At 44.8% G+C, this 27,744-nt stretch overlaps 1 protein-coding gene across 50 annotated transcripts in view; it reads left to right on the forward strand.

The window, feature by feature from the left end:
- LOC110501870 (R3H domain-containing protein 1) overlaps positions 1–27,744 on the forward strand; it is a 60,040-nt gene that overhangs the window by 25,158 nt on the left and 7,138 nt on the right. For 9 of the 50 annotated variants that reach the window (XR_005038837.2, XR_016490661.1, XM_090216191.1 and 6 more), the window contains exons 2-21: positions 2,784–3,049; positions 3,990–4,196; positions 5,733–5,768; positions 6,259–6,351; positions 7,986–8,130; positions 8,475–8,553; positions 8,807–8,866; positions 9,327–9,467; positions 9,893–10,001; positions 10,454–10,549; positions 10,652–10,734; positions 10,886–11,103; positions 15,511–15,795; positions 18,482–18,648; positions 20,046–20,147; positions 21,354–21,569; positions 21,933–22,056; positions 25,988–26,181; positions 26,412–26,557; positions 27,483–27,592. Coding sequence is in view for 41 of the 50 variants with exons in the window: in XM_090216191.1 (XP_090072317.1) it covers positions 2,858–3,049; positions 3,990–4,196; positions 5,733–5,768; positions 6,259–6,351; positions 7,986–8,130; positions 8,475–8,553; positions 8,807–8,866; positions 9,327–9,467; positions 9,893–10,001; positions 10,454–10,549; positions 10,652–10,734; positions 10,886–11,103; positions 15,511–15,795; positions 18,482–18,648; positions 20,046–20,147; positions 21,354–21,569; positions 21,933–22,056; positions 25,988–26,181; positions 26,412–26,557; positions 27,483–27,592 (2,803 nt within the window). In the remaining 9 variants the exon portion in view is untranslated. Of the gene's footprint in view, positions 1–2,783; positions 3,050–3,915; positions 4,197–5,732; positions 5,769–6,258; positions 6,352–7,985; positions 8,131–8,474; positions 8,554–8,806; positions 8,867–9,326; positions 9,468–9,892; positions 10,002–10,453; positions 10,550–10,651; positions 10,735–10,885; positions 11,104–15,510; positions 15,796–18,481; positions 18,649–20,045; positions 20,148–21,353; positions 21,570–21,932; positions 22,057–25,987; positions 26,182–26,411; positions 26,558–27,482; positions 27,593–27,744 lie in introns of all 50 variants that reach the window. The other 41 variants (XR_016490667.1, XR_016490665.1, XM_090216221.1 and 38 more) reach the window with 17 other exon arrangements.

A 27,744-nucleotide genomic window follows, 5' to 3' on the forward strand; every position in this document is an offset into this window, starting at 1 on the left:
TTCAAAGGATTCTAATCTTGCAGAATGAAATGCACTTTTTTTGTTATTCTGGACAATGCAACAAGTCACTGTTTTTTGTTTTGTTACAATTATAAGTCATCCTCCAGAGTAAATGCTTTCCCCACGGGTAAAAATACATTCGTTTTTTTGTGATTCACATACTGTAATTGCATTTGCAGGAAATACTGTTTACCCAGTTTATTTTCAGGAAAATGACATATGTTCATGGTTAGTTAAAACATGATTGAACTGTCACGGACAGATCAGTCTATTTGACTCTGGTTTATTACAATGTCAAGTTGTAGACACAGTAGCTGGTTGTCCTCGCTCTCCTCTCTTCTGCAGGTTAGTGCCATACTCCCTCACTATTCATGTGTACTAGACACCTGTCTCTGTCCCAAATGGCAGCCTATTCCCTATATAGTGCACTACTTTTGACCAGAGTACATAGGGTACCATTTGGGAAGCAGCCCTGCCTCTCGTTTTGCACACAACACGACAGGAAGAGAAAGCAGCCAACAGTTTATCCAGCCTGACAAAATTAGGACCTTCACGCTAAGCTGTCACTCGTTGACACCAACACAGATGTCATGTGTATCTATTTCATGTGTATTTCCCTGGATCCATTTGCCGATTTTTAGATGAACGCGAGAGACGCGTGTACACACACAGTCCGTTACATTCACCAGGGTCACTCACAAACGTGGCACATCCACCCGTGGTTTTATTCTGTTTCGCTCGGCCACAGTTGTAAATACCTCAACAATTTCCCAAGTCAACTGTGAGGAGAGGAGACTGCCATCTCTTATCTGGCTAGCCGCTCAGCTAAAACACACTGGCCAATTAGTGGTAAATGTGGACTCGAGATCCTCCTCGCCTGCTCTGTTCAGCGCTGCCTGCAGCTGATCAGGCTCCAGCCAAAAAGAAAGACGCTCTGCCCTTTTTTTAATTGAATAAGTGTGATGGAGGAAGAGGAAGAGGACGAGGAAGAAGGGAGAGGCTTCTTCTGTTTTTCTATCTCAAAGGAAAATAAAAATGCCATTTTCTTTTGCCTCTGTAAAGTCTTCCCTCTGTCCTCCACAAATGCATTTGTGTGAACCAAGTGACGTTGTGAAAAGAACGAGCATCTGTCGTAGAAATGATGCACTCATGATGTCATCAGAAAACACAAAGGAGCATATGTACAGGCATGGAATATTAGTCTGAACGTCCAATCGGTGCTCTAGCTGAAACCAGAAGCCCCTGAAGAGTCATGTGTCCGGGGTGGCCTCCTGCTGCTGTAAGATGCTCATCGCACCACAACCCTGTGGAGGTTGATCCTCATGGGGCCTGAGTCAGGCTGCACTGGTCCTCCCACTACCACCACCACCCTGCCCTGCTCCCCTCTCCTCTACCAATGCCACCACCCAACCCTGCTCCCCTCTCTTCTACCAATGCCACCACCCAGCCCTGCTCTCCTCTACTCTACCAATGCCACCACCCAGCCCTGCTCTCCTCTACTCTACCAATGCCACCACCCAGCCCTGCTCTCCTCTACTCTACCAATGCCATCACCCTGCCCTGCTCTCCTCTACTCTACCAATGCCACCACCCAGCCCTGCTCCCCTCTCCTCTACCAATGCCACCACCCAGCCCTGCTCCCCTCTACCAATGCTACCACCCAGCCCTGCTCTCCTCTACTCTACCAATGCCACCACCCTGCCCTGCTCTCCTTCTCTCCCCCCTGGAGAACCTCCATCTGTAGCCGGCCATGCGTGGGCGTCCTAGCACGCCTGGTGCCGGCTGTGCCGCGGAAAACGAAAAGAAAAAAAAAATGGCTCTTCTCTGGTCGCATTAAAAGCATCATTGTCCTTGAGTGGGTGCATTTAGAGAAGAGGCGGAAAAATATGCTTAGCGTCTTGTTCAGTCCCTTGCTGACGGCTGGTCTCTGTGATCCACATAGTGTGTGGGATGTGGAGGGCTTTTGGCAGGCTCACTCTCACATAGCACAAGGCAGGCAGACCAGATGGCCGGAGGCCTTGGGAAAGGGTCCAAGCAGAGGGACTCTAACAGATACCACACGCCCTGTTGACGGACAGGAGGTTGCGGCAAACCGACAGACGTCGCTTTGTGTGTTTTTAAGTGCAAGGATAGGAGCCACCCACACATATACACACACCTGTCCTCTCCACTGACGGCCCCCACCAGCCCCGGGCTCCAGATCTCATGAATCCCAATCAGGCGAGGTTGTCGGAACCATAAATAATGCAAGCAGTTCCTGCTTCAGCCCCGCGCCACCTCCATTAGCCTGATAAACGAGCTACATTGTCAGAGTCAGGAACCCGGCAAGTGTTTGCTTAGCTGTGCCCTGCCATTCTCAACACGTCCCGATGATCTCAGGCCTCCAGCAAAGGCATGGCTTGTTTTAGCGACTGTCTGGACTGGTGTGTGTTTTTACACAACTCAATTCTGGAAGCGCTAACAAATTGGTTTCGATTATAGGAATTTGGCATATGCAACTTGTCTGAGTTTTCCTGGCCAGTGTAGCACTGATCAGACAGCTAATGTTCTGAACTAGCTACCATGTTTCTTGGTACCCATGGCATCGTCTGAGGTGACACAGTGCCCGTTTACCCAGGGCTTCGTAGGGCCGAGAGGTGAGGTGGAGCGAGCTGGAAATCCACTTGACCTAGCTGACCTCTGACTCTGTTCTATAAAAGTGTTGTTGAGAAGTTTACATTGGTCATTATGGATTTAAGTGAACACACATACTAACAAACCATTGTCTCTCTCCCTCTCTCCAGGTCACGGAGGGGCATGAGAGCCTTGTGCGAGGCCAGTGCCGTTGCTTGCCGGACCCAGTGCTGGTGACGGGGACATGGGCCTCTTCCTCAGGGCTTCCAGTACGACCCAGCTCAACACAAGCCAGAGCCTCAGCCACCAGCTGGTCCAGCACCATCCAGACACCCACGGCAGCAGTAGCACCTCGAGTGACCCTGCCTCAGAGGGCTTCAACCTTCTCTCCGGCGCCACCACCCCACGGCAGGCCCAGCACCCAGCACCGCAGCCGGTACACACACACACACACCGTCGCTCACGTCACGACATTACAGCTTATGCTGTCATAGATTGTCACAGCTAATGTCTCTGTCCAGACTAGAGTTGGCAGACTGCAGAGGCAGCGCTGACCAGTCAGAAAGAATAGGATGGCAGTGTGTTGACAGATTGCCAGATTGGAGATGACACTGGGAGATTACTTCTCCCGTTGTCACGATAAGGAGGAGATGAGTCCCTGGAGGCCTAGGTGCTGCTAGCTGCAGCGTCACGTATGGGGGTGTCACCACCGTCTCTCCTCTCTGAGGCAAGCAACCTGGCAGACAGAACACTTACGGCTTGCTGCACCATCTGGCCATGCTGACGTCTGCCGTGGAACCACACACACACACACACCCCCGTCAGGCAGTCCCTGGGTGTAAGGAAAGGACTGTCTCACACACACGCACACACACAGGTTTAGAGCCCATCTCGCCCACTGACGTGATAACGGCAGAGCCCATCTCGCCCACTGGCGTGATAACGGCAGAGCCCATCTCGCCCACTGACGTGATAACGGCAGAGCCCATCTCGCCCACTGACGTGATAACGGCAGAGCCCATCTCGCCCACTGACGTGATAACGGCAGAGCCTGGTGGAAGGGCCAGTTGCTGCTCACTCAGTTTTCATCCGTTTAGAACAAGGGTGGGATGTAGGGAGGGGGAGAGATTAAAGGTTTACAGTGATGCTTTATTACACAATTGGGAGATTTTTGTTATTGATGAAACGTCGTTGATCTGTTCAGTACAAATATCTGCTGCTGAAACGGTAGCCTCGGGGGAGGGCAGGCTGAGGCTGACCAAAGGAACCGTGTCGTGTGTTGTCCATCTCTCTGCTCTCTAGGTCTTGAGCTCTTGTAGACAAAGCTCCAGTAGCTTTCTCTAATGAGAATGTCGTCTGATACTGTCACTGTAAAGGAGACTAGTGCCACTATGAGAGGTCTGGAGACTGAGGAGAGCCACAACGCCAGTGCCACACCGACACCAGCGGGGGGAGAAGAGCCAAGCCCGACCAAGACAGATTGCAGGGAGCAGGCAGAGACCCAGCCACAGGCCCAACCTCAGACCCAGCTCCAACCACAGAGGTCAGATGAGAGCTGCTGTCAAGAGAAGAAGGAAACTCAGGTAAACCTCTCATTACAGAGCAGTGTTTGTATCTCTTCCCTGCATCCCACACCATCCCCACCAGTCAGCCTTTTCCCACTGCTTTCAACCCGTAACCCCCACCCCCTAATCAACCTTCTACCCACACAATTTCTATATGAAAGTTTGTCGTGTCAGTTGAAGGGGTTGTGTTATGTACCAGGGGACTACACACCACTGAAGGTATATTCAGCTAGAAACGGGGGGCTACTGAGACAGGCGGGGGTTTGGTGTATCGGTGGGCAGAGCAGGGAGAAATAATTGCTTTCCAATACAGCACAGGCTCAGGGGCCCGGGGGAGTCTCTGGCAAAGCACAACCAATCAATTGTCAGATAATTGAGTTATGAGAATCTGCAGAAGCGGTATACCTCAAAATCACTACTCAGTTATTATACGCTTCAAGGTTAAGGTTGTGGAGGTTTCTGTATGGCAGGCAGGTTATTACACCCCCCCCCCCCCCCCCCCCCCCCTCCCTCTGATATGTAGCTTGTGAACAGCTAGGCTAGTCTCCCTTGATGCTGTGACATTTCCCTCATGCTTTCTCCCTTTCTGAAGGGCCTTGACCCTGCTTATGTCGGCTCGTTTTCCTTTTCATATCTGTCGGCAGCGCTAGTTTACCGTCAGCCTGGCTGCATCTGTAAAGGTGGTTTATAAGGTATTACAGAGAGCGGCGTCACGGTGCAGCCGTCAGAGGAGAGCTGCATCTGAAATGGCACCACTTTGGACTCTGGTCAAAAGTAGTGCACTTTATAGGGAATGGGGTGCCATTTCAGTCATCTCTTAGCCTGGCTAGCCCCCCTTGAGCATTACTAAAGGCAGTCAGAGAGTCCAGGTCTAAAGGCAGTCAGAGAGAGAAGGGCTGTAAGGAAATGGAAAGGCCAGAAGCCCTGCAGTCAGTCTGCAGAGGAGAGCTAGGCAAGATAGGAAAAGCTGATCATCTCTTAGCTCAAATCCCAGCTTATCCACAAATGTCTCCTGTGTCACCCCTAGGAGGATGGGGAGGGGAGGTGGAACGAATGTCTTTGTCGCCATCTGTCTCCTCCACTTTGCAGATCGAGACGCCTCACTGAACACATGGTGCTGTTTTAGACGCGTGCAGGAGAGAGCGGTTATGATGCCGTTCCCTGCGGCCATCCCCCCCAGAATCTAGAATTCACAGTAGAATGGAGGCCAAGGCTCTCTTTCCAAATCTTCTACTGCAGTCACTTATTTAGCCTTGGGTGTAATGTAGCCTGACGCATTAGGGTTAACAAATATACATGTTATTGTGCATTAACCATTAATAAACAAGGTAGAATCGGTTGGACATTTAGGCAAAAGAAAATATTATAATTTTTTAATATTTTTAATAACCCTTTGTGTAGGGATGGTTTTAGTAGCAGATTCCCGTATTCTTTAGTCTGTCATTTCACTTAGTCCTCCTCAGTCAGTTTGTTGTGAAGGGGAATCATCCCAGGACTTACAGACAATGAGACCCTTGTCTTATGGTCCATTTTGTCTCATTGCCTACTGTGCAGCAGCAGACATCGGAACAGACAGGAAAAAGGCCTAAGGTACAGGAGGCATGTCTAAGTGTTTGCTTGATGAACCTCATCATCCAGTAGTTGACAATGAATGGTTTCCCTTTTCATTTACACACTGCCTGCATTTTTGAAATGTCAGTTTTTTAATTTTTTTTTAAGTGTTTTGTTATTTTGAAAGGAACGTATTTTTTGTGAGTGAATTATATTTTTTGTTGCTTGTTTTTTTTTGTGTGTGTGTAGTTTTCAGTTATTCAAGTACAAAATTTCAATTTGAATGCATCAGAAACAGGACGAGTGATCCGACCAGTTTATGGTTAACCTAGGGGACAGTGTGCATGGCGTCTTCTCGAGCTTGGAAAAATCTACCTGTAAGTGGGTTGCTATGCCAGTGTGTGCTGTGCTTTGCACGGGAGTTCTGGGTACCTTGACGCGTGTGGTTTGTTTTTAAACTCCTACCTGCAACAATCTCTTTGTCCCATCCTGACTCTGTTCTTAACCCTCACCACTCTCCAATCCCCAGTCTAACTCAAAGTTAAAGTTAGTTCGAAGCCTGGCTGTTTGCGAAGAGTCCTCTCCTCCTCCTATTGCCACTGATCTGCCTCGAGAATATCAGGTAACCACCACCCTCCCATGACAATTCTCAAGCCCTCCTCCTCCCCCTGAACCATCATCTGGTGTTTAACCATCATTTCATTGCATATGTATACCCTTCAAGTGCATATCTTCTAATAGAGAAATATCAAGAGGTTCATAAGAAATTCCTCTGGTTGGTTGCCACTCTCCACTAACCACTCCCCCTTTTTAGTCATCTTGAGCCTCCAGAACAGTAGTGTTCCAACAAACATGAGAATCATTTATTTTAGTAACAAAAATTCTGTCAAGCAACAAAAAAAAGTTGACTATTGAAGTACCTACCTAGATTCAAGCCACTACCTCATGACTCATATTTTAGTTTAGTCTCAGCTGAGGTCTAGATTCAAAGTTTTTTTTGTTTTGTTTAACACGAAATCTGAAATTGAAACAAAAAGTGACACTAGGATTAGCCTATTAAAATAAATCATTTCAATCTAACGGAATGAGGTTAAATTGGATGGAGCCAGGCTTCTGTATAACACCTTTTATTAAGTGTTAGGCCGGCTTTCATTACACTCATCCCAAAGAAGTAAATAGTGTATTTTTGTTCAGATGGTTTACTGTAGAAAAATATTCATTCTGGATCATCATGGAAACTCAACTGTGTGAGTGAATTAAACAAACGGCAGTTAGAATATCTACGGTAGGGTGTCAAACTATGACTCCTTCAGTCAGATACTCGGTAGCTTGTCACACTAAAGGCGTCAGTATGCTTCAGTTCGGATGGCGGCTAGCTGCCGTCGGCTAAGCTAACCGAACGAGTGGGCACGCATACTCCCTTAAAAGACCTTCGCTTGAAAAACGATAAAGCGGTAGTAGTACCGCGTTGTCCATTTTTAGACGCCGTAGCCAGTATACGGTTCCTCAAAATAGTCAATTTTTTATTATTATTAATAATATTATTGCAGCTTCCCTTTCCTCACCCATTAAAGAAAAAAAATCCACTCCTTTCCCTGCGTTTGATGTTGTAGGCTTGTTCTACTTTAGTATTGACCTTGAAAAACGAAAGGGAAGTCACTTTCACCAGATTCTTAATCAATGAGATGGAGGGAAATACCTGCTCGGGTTCTAGATACTCTGTAGGGTGTGAATGAGGAGTGGGGAAACATCTGCTCGGGTTCTAGATACTCTGTAGGGTGTGAATGAGGAGGGGGGGGGAGAAACACCTGCTCGGGTTCTAGATACTCTGTAGGGTGTGAATGAGGAGGGGGGGGGAAACACCTGCTCGGGTTCTAGATACTCTGTAGAGTGTGAATGAGGAGGGGGGGGGAAACATCTGCTCGGGTTCTAGATACTCTGTAGGGTGTGAATGAGGAGGGGGGGGGAAACACCTGCTCGGGTTCTAGATACTCTGTAGGGTGTGAATGAGGAGGGGGGGAAACACCTGCTCGGGTTCTAGATACTGTGTAGGGTATGAATGCTCGAGACCATAGCATTAAACTGACAACCCATAATACCCATGGTTTTTCCAACCAGCTACAGAATCTGTAAACTTGGGAAGGTGGGGGTTTTCATTGTCCTGATGGATAGCAAGCTACTGAGAAAAGAGAACACCTGATCCCATTTTCTGTTTCATAAAATGTGACTACAACAGTCTTCGTCTTTATTTTGAAGGAGAAAATTGAGATCCAGCTCACCCAGTCGTTTGACAAAGAGGAGGAGGCGTCATCGCCCATCAAGAATGAAGTGGACCAAGATAAAGGAGTGGAGAAGCTGCTGGAGAAGACTGAAAGGATGCCCAGGAAGATGCTGTCCAGAGGTAGACATCCTCTGCCTCCCCTGGTCAAAACAAGTGCACTATATACAGAATAGGTTTCCATTTGGGACACATCGTGTGTGGGTAGGCACTATGCACCTACTATGGTCAGTAACCAGAGGTTGTGAAGTTTCTTCAAAGGTCTCACGGACTCAATAAGCCTTCAATGCTTCTGTAAAAGTGAAAATGCAATTGATGGTCTATGTCCTGCAGGCTTAGCCTACACCACCCCCCCCCCAAAATGTTTGTTTCTCATTAAGTACTTGATTCACTTTTGCAAAGTTTCTGTGAAATGAGGAGACGCAATAGAAAAGTTAGTAATCAATGCCTTTTTCTCCTCCCTCCAGATTCCAGTCAAGACTACACCGACTCTACCGGGATCGATGTCCATGAGTTCTTAGTAAATACGCTGAAAAACAACCCCAGGTGTGTAGACATGCCAGCCATTTAGAAACCTTTTGTCTGCATCCACAAGCCAAGCTGAGCTGTTGTTCTTTCACTGGTGATTTAAGCAAACACTCTTTCTCTTAAAGGTTGTTACATTTCGAACATTTGGCTTCTTCATTAGTCGATTACTAATTGCAGTTTCTGTCATACCCTGAGGTAATGAGATGAGTGCTGAAATTACTGAACGGACACCAAACTTATTCTCTCCATGTTCAATCCACTATATTCACAGGGACAGAATGATGCTTCTGAAGTTGGAACAGGATATTCTTGACTTCATCAGTAATAACGAGTGAGTAGTTCAGCTGAGTCATTTTTTTGTTGGTGCATTTGAGTGAGTTGAGTCTCATGTCTTGATTTCTTGGGGGGGGGGGGGGTTTGATTTCAACAGAATAATCTGTTTCTGGTCATTTATTAAGCCCATGCATAATTTCGTGTGATGTCACGTTCTGCTAATGAGATGTCACTCTGGGCTATGTTGGACCGTTTTGCCCAGAACGACTCTTCCTAATTGTCCTGTAATCTCTCTTTTGAATTATTGATTTGATCCACTGTCCTCTCCTCCCATTCTTTCTCACTCTCCGCTCCCTCCTACAACCTCTTTGGTCCTCTCTCCCTCCCCCTTCCTACAACCTCTTTGGTCCTCTCTCCCTCCCCCTTCCTACAACCTCTTTTGGTCCTCTCTCCCTCCCCCTTCCTACAACCTCTTTGGTCCTCTCTCCCTCCCCTTCCTACAACCTCTCCTACCCCAGAAGCCAGAAGAGAAAGTTCCCTCCGATGACCTCCTACCACAGAATGCTGCTGCACCGCGTTGCAGCCTACTTCGGCCTAGACCACAACGTCGACCAAACCGGGAAATCTGTAATCATCAACAAAACTAGCAATACGAGAATGTGAGTAATCTCCCTTTCTGCCACAGCCAATAATTCAATTGCTCAGCCTTACTCTAATTCAAACTGCTTAGGCTGCAGAAATGACTGTCTCCGTATACTCTGCCGAGGGAAAACAGATTTTTCTTTGCGACCCTTGAAATTAGTTTTTGGGGGGAAACTTAATTATCTGCGTTTTCAATATTGCAGTGAGGAAGGTAGGGAGGAGGAGAGTAATGTTGTTAGAGGCGGAAGGGAGATGGTGTAAACATGTCAGGTTTCAACTCCCGTTTTCATTGTTATTTTCTCTGCTCTCTCTCCCCTTTTCTCCATCTCTCTCTCTACTGCTACTCTCTCTCATATATGTGTATGTGTATATATATATCTCTGTCTCTGTCTCTGTCTGTCTCTCTGTCTGTCTCTGTCTCTGTGTCTCTTTTTTTGTGTAGACCTGATCAGAAGTTTTCAGAACACATCAAAGATGACAAAACTGACGACTTCCAAAAGCGGTACATTCTCAAAAGGGACAACTCCGGCTCAGACCAAGATGACAATATGGTAATGAGTTGTTTAATGTGAGCCGCTCCAGATCTATACTAGGCCGCATTATGATCAATTAACTTCCAAGATAAAAGTTACAATTTGAAAATAAAGAATTAGATCTTCACCATGAAAGCCAAAGCCAGGAAAGTTCTGAAAAGACACAAACCCACTGAAAAATGTATTTTCCTCTGCACAAAGCAGTAGTCAATGGCCAAATGGTATTGGTGTTTAGTTCAGTGTTTCCTAGAGTAAATTCCCTAAGCCCTTTGTTGGTGTTAACAAACCATAGTGCTAAATGAGAGTGATGTTAGTGCTAAGCAGGGTGTTTATGGGTCTAGTGCTAAGCTGGATGCTGATGTGTCTAGATGTTAGTGCTAAGCTGGATGCTGATGTGTCTAGATGTTAGTGCTAAGCTGGATGCTGATGTGTCTAGATGTTAGTGCTAAGCTGGATGCTGATGTGTCTAGATGCGGATGAGACTGAAGGAAGACAGGAGGAGTAAGTCTATAGAGGAACGAGAGGAGGAGTACCAGAGGGCCAGAGACAGGATATTTGCTCAAGAAGTAAGAACCCTCCTTTAATATTAATTTAATAGCTTTTAAATGCAGATTGTGAGAGTTTGATTCAATATAAACATGTAGATAACGTAACTTATTTTATTACAGGGTCCAGATGGCTTTCCTCTTGAAAAAAGAATACAGGAGGATGATGCCTGTAACAGCACACAGCAAAGACGGCAAATCTTTAGGTCATTATCTCTCAACATAACATAGCCATAACACTTTCCCCATCTTGTACTCTCTGCTATGAAGGTCCTTAATAGCCTAGAGTGTTCCTGTTTCTTATAATAGCTAATATATGTATAATCCCATAATGGTTTAAAGTGGATCCTTCCTCAGGTTAAAAGATGTCCGCTCGGCCAACAGTTGCCAGAGCAGCTCTGAGAACGAGCCCAAGAACTCTGAACCCCGGCCGTGGAGCAGCACTGACTCGGACAGCTCAAACCGTAACCTGAGGCCAGCCATGACCAAAGCAAGCAGCTTCAGCGGCATCTCTGTCCTCATCAGGGGAGATAGCTCAGGCAGCAGCAAGAGCATGGGTCGCCTCTCTAAGACTGGTAAATAACCTCCACTTCCACCATCAACTAGCCTGGTTAAACCAGACTGAATGCCACATTCCATGGTGAGTGCAGAGTTTAGTCTGGTTTAACCAAGCTAACCATCAACCACCATCTACAGTTCAAGTCTCCACCCATATATTTGGGCAATCTGCAGTGCAGCACCTGTCACAGCCATAAAAATAGATTGAATACAAAGGGTGTCATAATGGGTGGACTGGCAGCCATTTTGAGTGTACCCATGCCAGAAAGTAAAATCAGAAAGTATACGCTTAAATCTGTGATTTGTTTAGTCAACTTAATGAATGAACATTCTACATTACCATGGCAATCCAGCTGAGTTGATAGAACATTCTAAAATACCATGGCAATTATTGCATCACAATACCAGGCAGACATTGCGAGTGTATCAATGAGTTTAGGCCTTCCAAGCCTGTTCTATTCAGTCTATTTATATGGTCACAACCATAGAATTAGCGATTTAGTTAGTGCGTTCCTAAGTGTAATTTTAGCTATCTACTCCTATTTCAGAGCGCAGAAAAACTCATTCACCTTTTTTTCTAATTTTACCCCTTTTTTTTCTCCCCAATTTCGTGGTATCCAATTGTTTTAGTAGCTATCTTGTCTCATAGCTACAACTCCCGTACGGGCTCGGGAGAGACGAAGTCATGCGTCCTCCGATACACAACCCAACCAAGCCGCACTGCTTCTTAACACAGCCAACCCGGAAGCCAGCCACACCAATGTGTCGGAGGAAACACCGTGCACCTGGCAACCTTGGTTAGCGCGCACTGCGCCCGGCCCGCCACAGGAGTTGCTGGTGCGCGATGAGACAAGGATATCCCTACCGGCCAAGCCCTCCCTAACCCGGACGACGCTAGGCCAATTGTGCGTCGCCCCACGGACCTCCCGGTCGCGGCCGGTTACGACAGAGCCTGGGCGCGAACCCAGAGTCTCTGATGGCACAGCTGGCGCTGCAGTACAGTGCCCTTAACCACTGCGCCACCCGGGAGGCCAAAACTCATTCATTTTCAAACGCACAACACTCGTTGAATGGGACAGGTCAAACGAGAGAACACATCACTGAGACCATTTTACTTGCCCTAGCAGTGCTGGTTACTGTTTTCATGTTATCTAGCGTGTTAGTGCTGCTAGCAACAATTTAATATATTTTGTCAGTAAAGGTAGGCAAAAAAAATATATTAAATTGTTGCTAGCAGCACTAACACGCTAGATAACATGAAAACAGTAACCAGCACTGCTAGGGCAAGTAAAATGGTCTCAGTGATGTGTTCTCTCGTTTGTCTGGAAGAAGGTAGCAAGCTAGCCAACTTTAGCCAGCTTGGGCTGCCGTTGTGAGGTCAGAATGCTCCATACATCCCTACTTCTCAGCCAGAGCATCCGGTGTGCACTGTGAATGCTCCGAGAGCATTGCACTCCAAATTTACGAATGGCCCAGTGAGCACTCTGACACAGTCGAGGCAATTTACGAGCGTACCCCTAATAGGATATCTATGGTAATCCATGGACATCCTATTAAATTACTGGAGGGGCTATGTCATAAACCCTCAAAGTTCCAGAATGAGGTAAAAATGCCAGCCATAATGATCAGGGAGAATTACAAACAATTGCCATTCATTTGAATTTTTTTTTTTTTTTTAAACCTTTATTTAACCAGGCAAGTCAGTTAAGAACAAATTCTTATTTTCAATGACGGCCTAGGAACAGTGGATTAACTGCCTGTTCAGGGGCAGAACGACAGATTTGTACCTTGTCAGCTCGGGGATTTGAACTTGCAACCTTCCGGTTACTAGTCCAACGCTCTAACCACTAGGTTACCCTTATGAATGGCAGTAGAGGCATAATGCTAATTTGACTTATGCAGGGAATTAAACGTAAGATGTGATATATTAGAAATTGTGTGTAGTATTGTCAAAGAAAAATATTGTCCTTATAAATAGTTTATGAAGGTTTTAAAATGTTCTGTATAAATATCCTCTAAATTATGTCAACGGACCATAAATGTCAAAATGTTGATTTTCTTGGGAAGCGGCGTTCCACAGAGTGCTTTTTTTAATGATACAATATCTGTACTTGTTGAATTTGCAACTTCTCTAAGCCCTATCAACTGATCTCAGCCAGTCTATGGCAGTGGATTGGAATGTTGGCATATTTGCAGTTAATTTGTGCAATCATTCCACAAACTGTCAGTCTAGCTAGCAAAACCATACAGTGTAGGAAAATTCTTAAGTCATTATTTTACATTATCTTATCACAGCACCATTGTCTCACGTCAGATGGTCTCACTCCTACGTCACGCTTGTCCCTCAGCTGATCTGTCTTGTAGGGCGTGGAACTCATCTCAAAATGTATGGATTTTACCGCCTAACGCTAGTTCCTAATTCAGAAAATCACTTGGCTCTCGGTAGCAATGAAGCACTGGCTACTACGGCAAACCATGCTCAATCAGTTTAGCCAACTTGCTCCAGCCAGCAGCCTCGTGCAAGCTTGTTTGGATGGCCATACCGTAGCTAGTTTGCCAGCTTGCTGATGAAGTTATACGGCGCTAAAATTATGGGACTGTTCTCAGAAATCGACAGCTGGCACTGTGCCTCGCTAGTTTGTAACATTTGGCCAACGTGATGACATTGCAGAGAGCAGTCAGTTGTGCTGTACAACTCTAATCACACTAATCACAGCAGAACAGATGTCATGACAACTAATTTGTGCATTAGCTAGAACTTCACTGCGCTAGCTAGAGGGAGTATTCAGCATTGAGTGTGTGAACTGGTGGTGTTAGCATCCTTGCCTTTCATTTCATATGGATTGATTTGAGACTGGTTCCGCCAGCATGCAGAAATGAGCTAGGAAATTTTCGTGCACATTTTCGAGTTTCATAAATACTGATCCTACCACCACAAAATACCTTAACTAGATGTAGAATTAGGTAGTGCAGACTTCTTCGGGGGGGAAAGTATATTAGTTACAGGTTTGTTGGTAAGATTGCCTCTCTTTTGAGGATGAAAGGGGGTTCAGTGAACAATGTCACCTTGGTAATAGCCATTCCACCTTAGTAACAGTTTTGAATGTTAGTACAGCATATTGTAGCCAAACTTACTTTTAACCATCCGATGCGTGTTTGCTAGTAAGCGCAATGCCCGTCTGCACTGATATCTGACATGAGACAATGATCACAGCACTGGCAAACCATGATTGACAAGTCACAGTCCCTATGACTACTCTGCCAGGTGAAATGGGTGCCTCACTATGTGGTTGTATTCTCAAACCAATGCCGACAGACGAGGAGAACCAAGCCATCCGTTCTTAGTCTCCTCCCGTCTGCCTGCATTAACGGGGTGTTTATTTATTAGTTTAATTTTATTAGATCAGACATTGACGGAGCACTTTTCTTTGCTATTTGGCGACCTGAGATTGATTGCATGTTTTTCTTAGTGCATTGTCACGCCTTGCTCGCACTTATTAACATACCACTCACACACGTTCCCAAGACGGTGTCTATTTTTTTTACATGGTGTGCTTTCTAATGCTTTCCTTTTCAGCATGCTTTCCCCTCCAATTATATCAGCCACTCCTCGTCTCTCATGGTATTAGAAATAATTTGGTATCGCGAGTGTGAATTCATTGGTTATTACATTCAGAGCCTCATCTTAAACATCTTCAGTTTGATAGGTGTGATGTAGCTAACTGTTTCAACAATGCAGGACTTAAGCAGTACTACATTTTCCTGTCATTCCTTTAAACCACACGTGTTATGGTAATATTCTATCAGTGGGTTGGTGTTTTTAGAATTGTAGTAGAACGTCTTTAGTCAATTATGTTTTATTCTATTTAATGTCATAATGATCTAATAATCTATCTGTTCTAGAATCTATTCATTTCTTAGTGTTCTGCTCACCGTGGTGGTGTTGGTGCTTGGACAGTCAAGTGAATAGCTAAACAATGTGAATAGCTAAATGAAGACATTAATCAAGGAATTAATTAACTGGCCAGTTAGAGCTGTTGCAATAATTATCCTCTTTCTATTTTATGACAGCATCACTCCCACAGGTAATTAGAATAGATAATTGGCTATGTAGGTTTGGAGAATCAAACATGACCTTTCGAAATAGTGCATACCTTTTTAATACAAAATAATTTGTTGACCTAAGTAGAAATATCAAGGTATTTATGGCCTCAACAAATGATGTGTGAGGCAGACTACTATAAATACCCAATGAATTCAAGCCGCGTCTCCTCCAGTAGATGCCATCAGTAATATGGCCTTACTGCCTTGCTCCTGTGACCATTGGAGAGCATCTTATGACTCTCCCCATCCATCCCCACATAACCACTCTGAGCATGGTGTCTGTAGGTTAAGGCTTTCCTTCTCACTCCTTCCTTTCCTAGGTTCTGAGTCTTCGGGTAGTGTAGGGTCCTCCACGGGTTCGCTCTCTCGCTCCCAGCCAACCCACCCTGTCCCGGCTCTAACCAAGGCTGGCTACCCCCACAACCACTCTGCGCTTCCCTGCCCAGCGGCCTACCCAGCTGTCTGTGCTAGTAGTACTGTGGTCTATGAGGCGGGAGGCAGGAGCGCGGCACCGCCAGCGAACACAGCTAACACTAGCTACTATTTGCTTCCTCTGGAAGCCACAGGGATACCGCCAGGGAGTGTCCTGGTCAACCCACACACAGGTTGGTAACCGAACCCTACCTACCAGGTTTAGTTAAAGTACAGGGGCTTGCTATGGGGGATGCAAAATGTGTCTTGTGTTTTGTATCCTGTCATTGGGTTTCTTTCACAAACTGATAACTTCTCTTTCAAACTAACATGACTCACACAACTTGCTGCTTATTCCCCCACTGCTTTCTTCTTGTGGTGTTGAGGGAGAGGGAGAGAGGGAACTATAGCTTCTGATGGTTGTGTGTTGTCTTCTTGCAAGCAGCAAAGTGTTGGAACACCACAGTAGAACACAGAACACCAGGCGTCCTTCACTCATTATTTCTGATGTATTTGAGTTGTGATGCTGCTGAGTCTTTTGGGGGAGGTGATAATTACAAGTTGCTTTAACTGCCCTTTAAAAAGTAAACCCAACCGACAGATTGCGCATCGCTTTCCCTCAAATTATTCAGAATTGACACAGGAGTCACTGTCTAATGACGCGGCTTGCATGCAAATGAGAATCTGTGTCTCTGCCTCCCACGAATGAGGAGGGAACGGAAGCACTTTGAAAAACGATGGCTGTCTCGCAAGATCAATATACCCTGACTTTGGTCAAAACAAATTCCCCAAAGTGTTGCTGAGACACGGGATAATGAAGCCACACTGTACAGTGTTATTGGATATAGAGATAATGGATAGTGGGCGAGTCGAAGCTTTGATGTATAATGTATTCCTCTTCACTCCGCTGGTTCAATGGCCATCCGAGAGAATGTTGCTTCTTAAATATGCATGGGACTGGCTGATAAGCCCGGGTATATGGCGCTGGCACTAATATGTTTTTCGAGAGCCAGCCAGGGCTGTGCAATTGCTTATTGACCTTTTCCTAAGGAGTTGGAAAATGGGGAATTCTTGTGTAGAACCCAGATAATTAATTTTGCCACCTGATAGTTAACTCAAGAGGAGTTATTTTCAGGGTCATCGGACGGTCATTTGGGCATTTGAACGTGGGGAAAAAATAGAGCGAACCCACCCTCAACAAGTCGTCCAGGTCCTGAGGCAGTGAAGCATCCCCAAACCATCACACTACCACCACTATGCTTGACCGTTGGTATGAGGTTCTTACTGTGGAATGCATTGTTTGGTTTTCACTAGGTCGTCCAAAAAGGTATACTTTTGACTCATCTGTCTATAGAACGTTCTTCCAAGAGTCTTGATGATCATCCAGGTGCTTCCGGAACGAGATGGATCCCATTTTATGTCTGCCGAAAACAAAACACTGTATTCCACAGTAATAACCTCATACCAACGCTGAAGCGTGGTGGTTTGGGGATGCTTTGCTGCCTCAGGACCCGGACAACTTGCCTTAATAGAAGGAACCATGAATTCTGCTCTGTATCAGAGAATTCTAAAGGAGAATGTCAGGCCATCTGTCTGTGAGCTGAAGCTCAGCTGAGTCATGCAGCAAGACGATCCAAAACACACAATCAAGTCGACATGAAAATGGTCAACAAATTTGAAGTTTTGAAATGGTCTTGTCAAAGTCCAGACCTAATCCCAATTGAGATGTTGTGGCAGGACTTAAAACAAGCAGTTCATGCTTGAAAACCCCAAAATGTTGCTTAGTTAAACCAGTTCTGCATGGAAGAGTGGGCCAAAATTTCTCCACAGCAACGTGAGAGATTGATCAACAACTACAGGAAGCATTTGGTTGCAGTCATTGCAGCTAAGTGGCACAACCAGTTATTGAGTGTAAGGGGGCAATTCATTTTTCACACAGGGGAATTGGGTGATGCATAACTTTGTTAATTAAATTTTTAAAAATGTTATTTGTAAACTCAGGTTCCCTTTTATCTAATATAAATATCATCTAATATCAAAATGGAACAAATCAGAAAGGGGACAAATACATTTCCATTGTATGTGTAACGTGTCTGTGTGAACCCTTGTCCCTGTGATAATGTCTATAACCAACCGGTGCTTCAGTAGACGTGTGTAGAATACAAATGTAAAGGAAAAACCCAGCCTGTTGTGATGTGATGAAGTCACACACTGGAACCGGGTGTCTCTGGATTGCTCCGTGGCACTAACCTCTTTTCTGCACGAAGAAAATACCTTCTTAAACCGATATTCGGCTTTCAGAGCCAGCCTATTTCGGTGAACCACAGAGAAATGCATTTGATGCTTTCATCAAGTAGCGGCTCAGGGAAATTCACTGGAGCACAAGGCATTTTTTCACCAGAGATTTTGAAATAAGCACTTGGATAAAATGATGTGTCATATTCTCCACATAAAGTGCCTCCTCCACACAACATTCTTAGTATATTTTTCCTGCTCATGCAAAGGGCAACATTTATTATAAATATTTACTCACTTGGCTGTGTGAATTCATAAATAGGCTATGTAAATGAAGCCCTCTGGATACTCTGCTGTCTTCAGCTGCTGTAAGGATAATGATAGCCATTACATTTCTGGATACCTAGCAATTTGGCAAACCTGTATGAAAGCGTTGAAGTGATCTATTTAATGTTGATAATGGGGCCAGTGTCGATAGTGATGTTGAAAATATTCATTATTATTATTGATGTGATTTATAGAGATGGAAAGTGTTGCTCGATAGTGTTGACGATAATGCTGAAAATAATGATTGTGTTTTATAGAGATGCTAGTTTTGGTGGATTTCCAGTGTGTTTTCAGCCCTGCCCTTCTCTCTCGCTGCAGGACAGCCGTTTGTGAACCCGGATGGAAGTGCTGTGGTGTACAACCCCAACCACGGCATGGCTCCTCAGCATCATAATCAGCAGGGCAGGACCCAGCAGCCCATGCCCACTCCTCCGCACTTGCCTGGCCAGCACCAGCCCACCAATCACAACCACGTCCTCGCACAGGTTCGCTAACACCCTTCAGCAGGCCATTGAATTTAAATTTAAATTAAATAGAACCCCCTAGGAGTAAATGTATATGTCACAGGCTTAGTCATAACATCTACTATACACCACATTCACATTACAAACACAGTGCTAGTACAGTCTGAGAGGGCAGGGGAAAGTAGGAAGTGAACTGATGCACATGCTCAGTTATTACACAGACATCCTAAGCCACCCTGAAGATTGACATGGCCCCCAATTCAAAACATTACCATGACAGCTCATGGGGGTGGTTGTCATGCGTACGGTGTTATTCGTTGAGGAAAATTTGCAACCTTTCTCCTTAGTTGTCACCCCTGTCAGAGGAAATGAATTGAGTTCAGAGTGTCAGCTAAACCCTGTGACCACTGGTGCGGCACACAGCCCAAACGGTAATCATTAGCGTTTTATACAGGCCCCGAGTGGTAGGAATGGCGATCTCTAATAGCAAGATCCTCAACACAACCTGTCATGGAGAGCCCCTTTTAAAATCATATTTAAAAAACAGCCGGAAGGCTTGACATTCATTAGTGAAAATGGAAGGGCAGGAATTTAACTTCACCTCTGATAGTGTGGGTGCACTACCCAGGGGTCGGGCAAGGATGCCCCCCCCCCCCCATTGTGAAGAAGCAACGTCCCTTCCTAATAAAGACATCATTCCAAACCGGGGGTGCGGGGGCTGATGAAAGGATATTTATTTTTGAACAAAGAGCTGTCCCATTGCTTTCATATCAATAGATTTTCACCAGTCGGCCATGGTAGAGGATGGAGGATATCCATGGTCATCTATTGACTGAGGTTAATTAACTTCATTACTGTTGGATTCTCCCATGTGTAGTTGGATTCCCCCATGTGTAGTTGGATTCCCCCATGTGTAGTTGGATTCCCCCATGTGTAGTTGGATTCCCCCATGTGTAGTTGGATTCCCCCATGTGTAGTTGGATTCCCCCATGTGTAGTTGGATTCCCCCATGTGTAGTTGGATTCCCCCATGTGTAGTTGGATTCCCCCATGTGTAGTTGGATTCCCCCATGTGTAGTTGGATTCCCCCATGTGTAGTTGGATTCCCCCATGTGTAGTTGGATTCCCCCATGTGTAGTTGGATTCCCCCCTGATCTGGCGCTGATTCACTCCGTTAACTAATATACTGTTCCTCTATTGTTTGAGATGATACTTTCTCCGCTTGTGACGTTTGCAATCTCTGCCTAATGTCTGACTAAAACCAATGCCCTCTACCTCTTCTCTACTTCTCTCATCTACCTCTCTCATCTACCTCTGCTTCTCTCATCTACCTCTCTCATCTACCTCTGCTTCTCTCATCTACCTCTTCTTCTCCTCTACTGTTTTTCCTCACCTCTGTCTGTTCTGTCCCTTCCTCAGCCGGTGCGGCCCCTCCAGCCCTCTGCTCAGCCTGTCCACTACTCGTCTGTCTCTTACCCATCTCAGCTCCTCTCCGTCTCCCCTGACCAACTATACACTGTGGTACTTTACTCTTCTTCTCTTCGCTCTTCTTCCCCCCCCCCAGTCTTTTTGTCATTCTATGCCATCTTCCCTCTTCGGGCTAGGGTAAAACAAACAGCTGTGGATAAAACTTTTGTAAATGAGTAGTGAACTTATGCTACTGAAAGAATACACACAGGGATGGAATTGAGAAAAGTTCCTGAATCCACGTGGGTTATTGAAATATGATTTGAGATCCACACTCCAGTCCAGTTGGTAGCGGTAATGCACTTTAGTTGGTTGCCAACTGTCATGTAAAGTCCACAGAAAACGATGAGAGATTAACCAAAGAAAACAAACTAAAAAAAAAAACAGCCAGGTTTCCTCTCTTATCTGTGGATTAATTGTCGGAGTAGAGAACACACAATTTTTTGTGAATCGAAAGGGGTCAAAGTTCCAGCAACAAAAAAGGACCTGAAAAAGCATTTCAGGTAAAATAATAATCCTATGTTTTATTTTCCAGGACAATTTAGCTAGCATCCGCAAGACAGTTAAATATCCGTGAATGTTTCATGTGTGTTTCCACCTGTCCGTAAATTAATATAGTTCGTTGGTTTGATCATTTTTTGCATCTGGTGGTGATGGACAAAATCTCACGTGGACCGACATACGGAGAGGCGTTTGGTCAGCATGCTAATTAGACTTCATTAATATGCCAATTAATGAGGAATTGAATCAGTTTAACTTTCATGTTCGTTTGCTACCCCACATTGACGCAAATCATGTGTTCTACTGACCTCTTTCCTGACGTCCCTCTACGAATAAACATCCCTTAATGACTAATTACATTACATTTTTACCGTCTAATCTGAATATGATATTCTATAAATAGCAATGCTTAAAGTTCCTAACCACTCAACCATCTGCTGCCTAGTAAACCACACCACACTTAAACTGGAGTCATCCTGACTTGCTTAATGTTTTAGGGCCTTCAGGTTTGTTCTTTGCATGGGTGGCTGTATCCAGTTGTATTGCTGTAGGCTAGTACAGTAGTTCAAAGTTCAGTGACTACACTAGGAGCCAGCAGTATAAGTCTTTGGGGTTTCAGAAAAGTGCCATATAAAAGTGCTATGTATTATTTATTTCATACAAGGTCCTGTAGTAGTTCAACTAGAGCCACGACCGAACTGTTAATAATAAATATATCATCTATGCATGTAACACGTTTCTGTGTGTTCCATCCCACAGCAAGAGAACCTGGGAGCCCAGTTCAGCCACATGAGTCTGTCCCGGCAGGCCTCTGGGGAGGGCCCCTCCTCCATGGTGCTCCAGGCCCCCCCGCAGCAGCAGGGCTTCATGGTGCCCCCCCCAGGCCAGCCTGTCCCTGCCCCCCAGGCCTACAACACCCCCGCCCCTCCGCCTGTCAACCAGCCACTCATGCAGCAACAAGGTTACATGCAGCAGGTAGGTTCCTGTACATCTGACCCTTACCTGGTTTATTCCTATTAGGTTATACAATGTAACTCTGTTTTATTAGTACTATCATACGTTATTTCCATCTGACTGTCTTGATCAATGCTTGGCCGGTCTCTTTATTCCTTCGTCTACATGATTGAAATGTTTCATCATCAGTATCTGAGTGATACACGTACAGTACATTTGTTCATAGATACTTTCTCTCTACTTAAAATAACATTTATATTGGACTTGTTAACTAAGCCACTGCAGCTGAGGGACTGTAGTCTAGGTTCAGAGACCTCCGAGAGCTGCTAATCAGTAGTGGTGTTAATGGTATCTCATTTTGGACTGCTTCATCTCTGCCTACAGATGCCAGCGTGTTACTGTGGGCCAGGCCAGTACCCCCTGTCTAACCAGGGGTACAGGCCTGTGGGCACAGTGCAGTATAGTGCCCTGCAGAGCCAGCCAATGCCCCCGCCCACACAACAGACAGGTAAATATCTAACACAGGCTGAACCAGTAACTCAACCATTCATCTCAGCTGCCTAGTTCCTCTATTAAAAACAGGTGTCACATCAGGTGTGTTTTTTTTTTCTCTCTCTGGCGTAATATCTGGAATATGATCAGTGGAGTGGTGTGCTAGACATTTATTTACATGGGGGGTTAAATCCATGTCTTTCTCCCTGTGTGATATGTTTTTTTACATGTTCAATCTTACTGCGGGGTGGGCATGGTTGTTACCGCTCTCTTCACACACTTTATTTTCTATTGAGCTAAGCACTTTGTTGTCTCTGGTTATCTGCTCTTATGGCAGGTACACAATAGGCTCATCTCAATAAACTGTGGCAGGGAAAGTAGACGGTGCCCCTGGGGCAGAGGAGCATTGCGAAAAGCTGACTCCTGTGTTGGAACGCTTTTTCTCTGCAGGCTTGGCCATTGTGTTGCCCTTGGCCTTTTAGCCCACACAATAACCATTTCCAATCAAATGCACCGTTAGCATTGTCTCCCTCGTCTCCACTGCGTATCGCTGAAGCATCATTCATTGGCCTGTCTAGAGAAACAGATGCTCCGCTGCACCATTTGAAATACAAAAGTCAATCGGATCTCTTAAAGGGAATGGGGAATTTTGTTTTAATTACCTGGCAGCCTTTGTACATGCATCAGTCATGCAGATTGGCAGTGGAGAACAGGATGGGGATTTGATCTAGAGTTCCAGCAGCAAAATGTCAGGACCCACAGGCGTATAAACATTGTTACATTCTAAGTCAGGTGTTTTAGAGGGGTTTCTTACCTGGATATCAGCCCTCCAGGTGTGGGTAAGAACCAAAGGGCCTATCCTGGATACGGGTGGAAGTTGACCGTCGACAGAAGAACCAAAGGTCCTGGATACGGGGCCGGGGCGCTGTCTGAGAGGCCTATAATTCTCACAGTGAACCGGTCTCTTTTCCAGCACCTCACTTTCACCTCTTCAGACAGAACTGTTAGCCAACATCCCTCCACAGCTAAGCACTCAATCAAACTGCTGTAAAAGTCAGCCATTTTAAAGCCTTCTGTCTACTGGGTGTACTTGAGGATTGACCATCAACCATCCATCAACCAACCAACCAACCAACTATCTGACTTGACTGAGACATTTCATTTATCTCTCCATGAATATTTGTGAAGGTCTGGGGTATTTTTTTGTTTTTATGCTTGATGTTCCTGCCAAAAGAGAGTCTTCATTTAGCTTTTTACTTCAACATCAGACGTCAACTTTTTTTGTGCTCCACTTGCACAATTCTACAAAACATTCACATATTCTGACGACATTTTGAATGAGGTATTATTCTGATTATTGTTAGCTATCAATGTCTTGTGCAAAAGTCTCAACTGCAATTCATATCATTCTGAAGATAGATTTAATTATAGATTCATAATGTGCGCAATTATCGTAGTCATAACATATCAGCAGAATTCTCTGCTATCAAATGTCAAACTTTTATATGTTTTCTGTAGAAATGTACTGTACTTCTCCAGATATGGTCAAATAAAGCCTAAGGAAACAGTTTTTTTTTTTTTATGAAAAGGAGGATGAGAAATGTGGTAGATCTGAATTGAAGGACACCATTACACACTGAACTCCTCCTTTCCCCAGGCGGCTGAGAAAGCCTAGTCCTATTCCCTTATTCTTGTAAAAATAGATGAAGCTTTTGAATGTGAGAAAGGCAGCAGAAGCCCCAGTATATCTGGTGTAATAAGGAGAAGGGTGGCGTGCCTGTTTCATCTTATCTCCTAAAGCTGCCTGACAGTCAGTGGCTCCTTTTAACCAGGCAGGCAAGACAGTCTGCCAGCAGCAATTCAAGCTTTTTGAGTCCTGAGGTCCAGTGTCTGTGTGGTATGATGAAGCAAAGCATCTCCCTTGTATTCTCCTTCCTCTCCTCTCTTTTCTCTCTTCCATCCTCTGCCCAGTCAGCTGAAGCACAGAGTGTTTAATATTATATTCGCTTCATGCTCGGTTTGTAAGTGGAGGTGAGAGAATGGTACTAAAAATAGCAACCAGCCTCTCTTGTTGCCTGCCTCTCCTCTCACCGGGAGCATCCATTCCTTGTGTCCCACTTCTCTTCTCATCTGGGCTAAATTGATTGCTGTCGCTCTGGCCAAAAGCCAGGAGAAATTGAAAATTGCCCAGACAGCCCTCTCCTCCCTTAACTCCCTCCCTTCTCGTTTTTACCTCCTGCTGTTTTCTCCCCTCCACCACCCCCCTTCTACTCAGGGCGCCTGCTTAAGAGGGGCTTTCAATAACATTCTCCACTATAAGCACTCTCTGGTAACCTTGATGCTGATGTATTTTACCCAGCGAAAGAAAAAGCTTTTTAAATTTAATTTTCCTAACACCTTCTATGAAAAGTTTTTTTAAATGTTTTTTAATCTCGTCTCCCATAATCTTACCAGTGGAGGAGAAATCCTATTGAATCGACTTTGGCGCTGAAAGGTTGTTTATTTACTGAGCCATTTTAATGTTGACTACCCTGAATCATTGATTGCTTCCAATGGAATAAGCACACAGCCTGTTCTGTGGCAAAGTGTTTAGTTTTTGTTGAAAAAAAATAATATTATAATATTCTTACAAAGCATACAAACAACATGCAGACACAAACATCCACAACACCACCCCTGCCCACACCCACCTGTTCACACCTGCACAACACCACCCCTGCCCACACACACCTGTTCACACCACCCCTGCCCAGACCCACCTGTTCACACCCCCGTCTCTAGGGGGATGTATCATTCTCTACCACATGGCCTCAAACTCCACCATTTTGTTTCTCTTCGCCGCCCATGCACTTTCAACATTTTACATAATAAAGCATTTGACTTCCATTGTGTTAACGATGGAGGATTGGTTGATTTCCAGTTAAGTATGTTTTTGTCAAGATGATTGACGAGAAAGGATCGTCCAATCCATCGGGTATCACGCTGCACCCTCACACATGTCATGTCTTGAAATATGCAGACAGATTGATTAATAGTAAATTTACTTTATAATACTTCTGCCAACTTTCTAGCTCCGCCCATAACTTTTGGACTTTATAGGCTTCCCAGAAGAAGGCTATAGAGTCATTGTTAATTTTACACCTAACACTTGACTCTGCCGTTGTGCTGTCGAAATTTGTGAATTTTGTCTCTTGTGTAATAAATTCTATACATTAGTTTATGCTGGATTGTGTACATTTTCACTAACTGTAATTGCGTTAGTTATGTTCCAACATTCCCTTCATCGTGTGCCAATATCAGTTATTTTTAAGTCTTAGTTCCACTGGTTAATCTATCCAACTGAGATTGCCCGTTGGATAGATTGCCCGTTGGATAGATTGCCCGTTGGATAGATTGCCCGTTGGATAGATTGCCCGTTGGATAGATTGCCCGTTGGATAGATTGCCCGTTGGATAGATTGCCCGTTGGATAGATTGCCCGTTGGATAGATTGCCCGTTGGATAGATTGCCCGATGGATAGATTGCCCGTTGGATAGGCTCTCTGCAAGGGTTTGTATATCTTACCCATCAAATGAACATCCTTTTCTGACTCAACTAGGATTACCTCAAGATTACTCTGATATCCAAAATAACATAAATTGAAATTTCTTGATATGGAACTTTTAAGTTGAATGTATTTGAAAATATCTACATTGGTCAGTCCAAAATTGCTTTTGAATTCTGTCATGGAAATACATTTATTAATAAATAAATGTCATAAATAAATGTAATTTACGGTTTCTATACCTTTTTTAGTTTTCCCTGTGGAATTCTGAACGTTTTTAATTTCCATACAAGTGCTGAATTCTAAGAAACAAGACATTTGAATCCACTTTTTGATTAAATCAACTTCATCTCTCTCTCTCCCCCATCTCTCGCTCCCCCTCCCTCCCTCTCTATTTCTCCAGGTTACCAAACTGTGATGCTCAATCATCCACAGAGCTATCAGAGTATGATAGTAGTGCCACAGAGTCAAAACCCAGTCAGTGGCCAGCAGAACCCGGTCAGTGGCCAGCAGAACCCGGTCAGTGGCCAGCATAGCAATATGGGACATCAGATGCAAGGCATGATGGTCCAGTATCCCTCTATGTCATCTTATCAGGTGGGTACTCAGCATTTCAACATCTAATAACTCAATGTCACTTTATAATGTAAAAACACTATTAACAATGATGAACATTAAGAAATGTAAAGCATATTTATTTAAACCTTTGTTTAGCCAAGTAGCTTAGTCATTAAGAACCATTCTCTTTTTCCATAAAGTCTTGTGTAACCGTGAATATTTTTTGGCATCCCATGTCATCCATCTGAACTATGGGTCTGTCTTGGCAGGTATCCATGCAGCCCCAAGGCTCCCAGGTTGTACCACAGCAAACGTATCAGCAGCCTATCGTCATCCACAACCAGTCCAACCAGAGGCCCATGCCTGGCTCTGGTGTCCAGGTTTACTACAGTGTCATCACACCCAATCAACAGAGGTAGGACATCACCACACAGTTTTAACATAAAAAATACCTATACTTAGTGTAAGACCCATTTATAATACCAATACATTGTTGAGTACATATAAATGCATTCCCAGTTGAACAGAACACCATGTGGTAGGACATCGCACAGTTTTAATGTGGACATACTCCGATTATAGACCAATAACATTACTACAGAACATTAATACTGTATCATTCCCAGTTTTACAGTAAGCAGTTTTTTTAAGGTTGAACAGATAACTAGCTCTTCTCTGTGATGCTTCACACTGAGCTGTGTAAAACCCCCCCCTCCTGGGTCCTCTTCTTTAATAGGCCATGTTCAAGATGATTTATAAGGCCAGATATCTACTGAGTCTTAATATAACAGCGCTGGTCCAGTGTGGCGAGCTGCTCTCTACGCCATCCTTCATGCCAGCCCTCTGGTCCGCTGTGCAGACGCACATTATTCTTCAGGGTGCCGAGTGGCACGGAGAGCTGAATGTCTGCTGCGGCAGCTGCCTGCCTCTGCTTTGGGCTGACACGTAACCCTGCCTGCCTTCGTTTTGCTTATATTGTTATAAAATCAAAATGGAGGAGAGTGAAAGAGGAGCCTGGAAAGAAGGAAACCCCAGTGGCACACCGCAATTCCGTAACGGAGACGCAGTGATTTATGCTGTTTTCCCTTGATTTGTTTTGATTTGTTAGAAAATGAGCCTGTAGAGATTCCTAGCCGATTCCCAGCCTTCACCGGTTTCAGATTGAGGATATTTATGGTTGTTCTAATGCAATACAGGGTTATTGATCTCCTGTGTACACAGTGTTCCACTTCAGTAATTTAGCCCATTTTAAAGCCGATGTGCCGAATTCTGATTACATGAATGAATCTGTGCCTCTCTGCTACTCGGCTTTAGTGTGTGTGGTGTTTCTCTCACTGCAGCTCCTCTGTAGAGTTCCTGCCTCCTTCCGGATCAGAGCAGATGCTGTTCCCTCGGCCGTCCTCCCCCTGCAGCTCCCAGCAGCCACTCCATCAGACACATCAGTGCTCAGGTACACGCAGAAACACACACACAGACCAACACACTGCAGTGTTCAGGTATACAGCAGAGAGCCAGTCTAAGCCACATTATGCATTATAACCAGGTCTCAACTAGGAAGTAAAAATCACAATTTATAAATAAAGTAGTCTGGCAACCAGCTGG

Source organism: Oncorhynchus mykiss, chromosome 22 (assembly GCF_057628025.1).
Source record: "Oncorhynchus mykiss isolate SJ-2025 chromosome 22, ASM5762802v1, whole genome shotgun sequence".
Classification (NCBI taxonomy): Eukaryota; Metazoa; Chordata; class Actinopteri; order Salmoniformes; family Salmonidae; genus Oncorhynchus; species Oncorhynchus mykiss.